This window comes from Rhamphochromis sp. 'chilingali', assembly GCF_963969265.1.
Source record: "Rhamphochromis sp. 'chilingali' genome assembly, chromosome: 4".
Lineage (NCBI taxonomy): Eukaryota > Metazoa > Chordata > Actinopteri > Cichliformes > Cichlidae > Rhamphochromis > Rhamphochromis sp. 'chilingali'.
This window is the reverse complement of record NC_137948.1, coordinates 5966662-5970730: the sequence shown is the minus strand read 5'-3', so window position 1 is coordinate 5970730 and position 4069 is coordinate 5966662. Positions and strand designations below refer to the sequence as shown.

The window sequence follows — 4069 nt, the reverse complement described above, 5'->3', positions numbered from 1 at the left end:
GCCAAGTGATCAGTCCTTTCAGTCCAGTGTAGTCACCACACTTCAGATGAACTGAGACAATTTGTGCACTTTTGATCCCACATTTGTTTTATGATGGTGCATGAAGTGCACCTCAGAATTCCTTCAGTTAAAATATATTCAGCAAAAACTGCCCCAAAGAAAGGAATGATTCAAGAAATATTCAATATATCTTTTTTTATCAAGATCTTCATCTGCATCCAAGTCAACAATCATCACACATTATATCAATATGTCACAGAAAGACATCCAAAAAACAAAATCTCTGGCTTCCTGACAGGAAGCATTCATTCCCTGTGGTTGTCGCAAAACAACACTATATATACAGAAAATGGTGAACGGTATGAGTATAATGGATGGAACAACTACTGATGAGTAGATTTATTATTTGTCGCCTGCAAATTGCTGCTTCTACCGCCAGCACTGTCCTCTGTTCTGTCTCGCTGTTTTTCTGCTTCTTTTCTTATTGCTGCCTGAACACTCCCATCTCCACCCACATCTTCTTCTTTCTAAAGCTGTTTCCTTTGAAATCTCCTCCCCTCCTCTCACTGCCATTTTGTCTCCCTTCCCTCTTCTATGACGTCCGTGCATCTCTCTCTCATTCCTTTTGCTCCCTCTCAGCCTCACAGTTTTGTTTCCCTTTCTCCTCTCTCGCTCTAAGGCCCTCAACTTCATTTTGCGCCTGGTGCTCTGTCCTGTAGAAGCACAAGCCTTCACAGTTTTTCTGGATCAAGATGAACATGATTGTGATGAACCACAGATATTAGTTTGAACACTCACAGTACACATAACTATTTACATGACACTTTAAGTGGTTACAGTATTTTCATTACTGTGCACTGATTCTAACAGTAATTGTAGCATTTGCAGCAACCAGTTAATTGGATGCACTAAAAGCACTAGTAGTTTTAAATAAGTTGAGGTGACAGAATTGACAACATCATTCACAGCTGCTATCAAATTGCGTTTGTACTAGAGATGGACTCAGCCCTCGTAGCCCTGATTACAGGGCATCATAACATGACATCATACAGGTAAGGCAGAGAAAGCCATACCTGCAGAGCATTGTAGATAAATATATACCTTAGCTGAAGAACTCTTAGCAGCCCTGAAAAGTGTTAAGCCCTGTAGTTGGTAGATTTCAAATCTAACCGTCCCCCCATCTCCCTTGCTGTGCCTTGAGGATTTGCTTACAGCAAAGCGGGCAAAGGGGGTGTAGAAAGTCTAACAGGGATCCTCACAGCCTTTAAAACAGGCTGGAAGGGTAGGGGTGTGGTACTAAGAGTCAGATTCAGCCGAATAGCAGGTGGAGGTTGAGGCAGAGGGTGAAAACAGAAAGGGCTAGTAGTAAAAGAAAAGAGGGTGAGGAGGATCTGGGAGAGGAGGAAGATGGAGGCAGGTCGAACTCAGGTGGACATTCAAGCTCAAAGCACCGCAGGGTGACACCTGAGTCCTCATTGCCATAGTTTGCCCAGTACTCTTCTTGCTCGAGTTTGGGCAGCGCCAGCTCATCCTCTCCCAGCTCATACTTGACTGCTGAGGTGATTGTTGATGGGCCCTTTCCGTACAAACCGGCCTTTACAGTCTCTGAGGCTTTCTCGAAGACACCTTTAGTGGATGACTGGGGCTTGTTCTTGTGGAACCACCAGCGGGTCTTGGTGCTGAAGGTGGTGGTGGTGGAGCCGGCAATGGAGCCAGGGTCAGGCAAAGGGCAGAGGGCGAAGTCCATCTCACGAAGGAAGCGGAGATCCTGGCCACGACGGGTGGAAGGGGAGGAGCAGATGACTTCAGATGAGGAGACACGGGCCTCACGGAACCACTCCCACAGGGCACGGGCCTCACAGCCACAAGACCAGGGGTTGGCATTGAGGCGGAGGAACTCGATGCCCTGGGTGTCCCTCAGAGTCTGGCTGGGCAACTCAGCCAGAGTGTTATTGAAGAGGAAGAGCATTGTCAGGCGGCCAAGGTCACGGAAGGCCCGGCGGTTCACCTGTCTGATGCGGTTGTCGTGGAGGAGAAGGCGATCGAGGTTGACCAGGCCGCGGAACACGTTCTCTGAAAGGGTACGGATACGGTTGCCATGCAGGAACAGCTGACTCAGGTTGATGAGGTCAGAAAAGATGTCATCCTGCAGGAAGTGAAGATTATTCTCCTGCAAATTAGAGAAAAAATGGGGTTTAGGCTGAGAAAATCAGACACAGTGAGTGTGATTGGTAATATTGATAACACGTGTGATGCTGCATGTGAAGGCACATGTGTGGGTGGATGCATGTGTTTCTATGTGTCAGAGTTATCTGTATGCATGTGCATGGCTTTCCAGCGCCCCTACCTGCAGATAAAGGAACTGCAGACTGTAAAGCTTGTGGAAGATGTCATGGGGCAGGGCAGTGAGCCGGCAGCGGTGCATGTGGAGGCTCTGGAGCTTCTCAAGGCCACGGAAGGCTCCCCCCTCCAACCTGTGGAGGTTAGGGTTATCCCCCAGGTCCAACTCCTCCAAGTCCCTCAGCTCACTAAAGGCCCCTGCCTCAATCCACGTGATGTTGTTGGAAAACAGCCACAGAACCTGAGGGGAGAAAACGTATTTATGAAATAAATTTTTGATTATATTTTTCATTATTTTTAAACTTTCAGTGTGGAAAAGCAACAACTTCACACTGTAGATGCTGCTTTCTTCATTCTTTCTTACCTGAGTTCCGAAGCCAAAAGAGCCAACTCTAAGCTCCGTGATCCTGTTGTTCTGGAGAAACACGCGCTGCGACTCGTACGGCACTCCGACAGGAACAGCGGTGAAGTTCTGCGCCTGGCAGCTCACAGTCATCGGCGTCGGATAGCACACACACAGGTGCGGACATGCCGATGCCGGACTTGGCTTACCAAGGACTAGCCACACCACCAGCCAGAGGGAGAGACCGCCTAGAAAGAGCGGGGACAGAGCAAAGGAAGTGAGTGGGAGCTGTCCATGGTGCGATAATCATCCATTACCATTCAACGAAACATCATGCAGAGTGCATAACGGTAAATATCTGCCTTCATTTTTAGATAAGAAAATTATTTAATTGTTTTTGGCGATTATGGCTTGCATCTACTCATATTTTCTCTTAGGTTTCATGTACAGAAACCTTATCTGTCGCAGTAAATTAAGTTTACACCTTGGCACTACACTTACGCCGACCATTACGCACAGCGTAATCGGAAAGGAATTTAATCAAATCATAGCAACGATTTCTCTGAGTCAAAGAAAAAGCTCTTAACACACTTTTACATCCAATTTAGCTCGAATAAATCACCAAACAGACAGAGAGCTGACAGACTTTCATTTCAATTTTGTATCATCCATCCATATATCAATTTTGGATGTTCTGTTTCATATAAGTCAAAGTACTTCACACATTCTTATATTTTAAAAAACTTTAAAGTGTTCGAGTTCTAAAGCAAAGCAGCATTAACTGTCATTTGAATCCAATGGGTATCCAAAACCAAAGAAGATAGAGAGAAACTTACTTTTGCAGCTGCGCATGATGGAGCATCGTCGGCTCCGAGAAAAAGTAGAGGTTTCCATCCTGAACCAAAGCCCAAAGCGAGTTAGCCTAAGACCGCGAAGTAAAGCCTGCTATCTCCGCTGATGCCCTGGTTCCCGAGTCGGAGCGACTGAGAGTGTGCCGGTTGATGGCTACCAGTGTCCCATATATACTCAAGCACCTTGTCATTGCCTACGGCAGTAGGCACCGTGGAATCTCCTACGTCACTGATCGGGGTCATGAATGAGTGAGGGCGGTAAGAAACGGAAAGGGGAGGGGCCGGCCGTAGGGGATTCTCTTGGAGAGTTTGCTCGCGCGTAAAGGCTGGTTGGAGACGTGCGCTCAGACTCTGTGAGAGGAGGAGACTTTGCGACGCACATTGGGAAAAGAGGGAGGGAGTGCTAAAGAGTGAATGTAGAAGCAGTGTAGGGAGGGGTGAATGAGCTAAGGCACGGTGCCCGGTAATGATGACTGAGTTGTGGAGGAGCGGAGGACGGGTAGGAGAAGAGCGCATAGCTTGTTTCCTGGCTGAC

At 47.3% G+C, this 4069-nt stretch overlaps 1 protein-coding gene across 1 annotated transcript; it reads right to left on the bottom strand.

The window, feature by feature from the left end:
• Positions 1–1248: 1248 nt before the first annotated feature.
• rtn4rl2a (reticulon 4 receptor-like 2 a) lies at positions 1249–3592 on the bottom strand. Its single transcript, XM_080880760.1, has 4 exons — positions 3520–3592; positions 2705–2931; positions 2348–2581; positions 1249–2170 (listed from the first exon to the last, which is right to left on the bottom strand). The coding sequence occupies exons 1-4, from the start codon at positions 3575–3577 to the stop codon at positions 1310–1312; spliced, it is 1380 nt and encodes a 459-aa protein (XP_080736886.1). The 5' UTR covers positions 3578–3592; the 3' UTR covers positions 1249–1309.
• Positions 3593–4069: the final 477 nt, after the last annotated feature.

What these genes read in the sequence shown, in the direction of transcription:
- rtn4rl2a (XM_080880760.1), bottom strand. Translation starts at nt 3,577, where the DNA reads ATGGAAACCTCTACTTTTTCTCGGAGCCGACGATGCTCCATCATGCGC. An exon ending in CTTTTGGCTTCGGAACTCAG is followed by an intron (nt 2,582 to 2,704) that starts GTAAGAAAGAAT and finishes TTCTCCCCTCAG; the next exon opens with GTTCTGTGGCTGTTTTCCAA. An exon ending in TGCAGTTCCTTTATCTGCAG is followed by an intron (nt 2,171 to 2,347) that starts GTAGGGGCGCTG and finishes TCTAATTTGCAG; the next exon opens with GAGAATAATCTTCACTTCCT.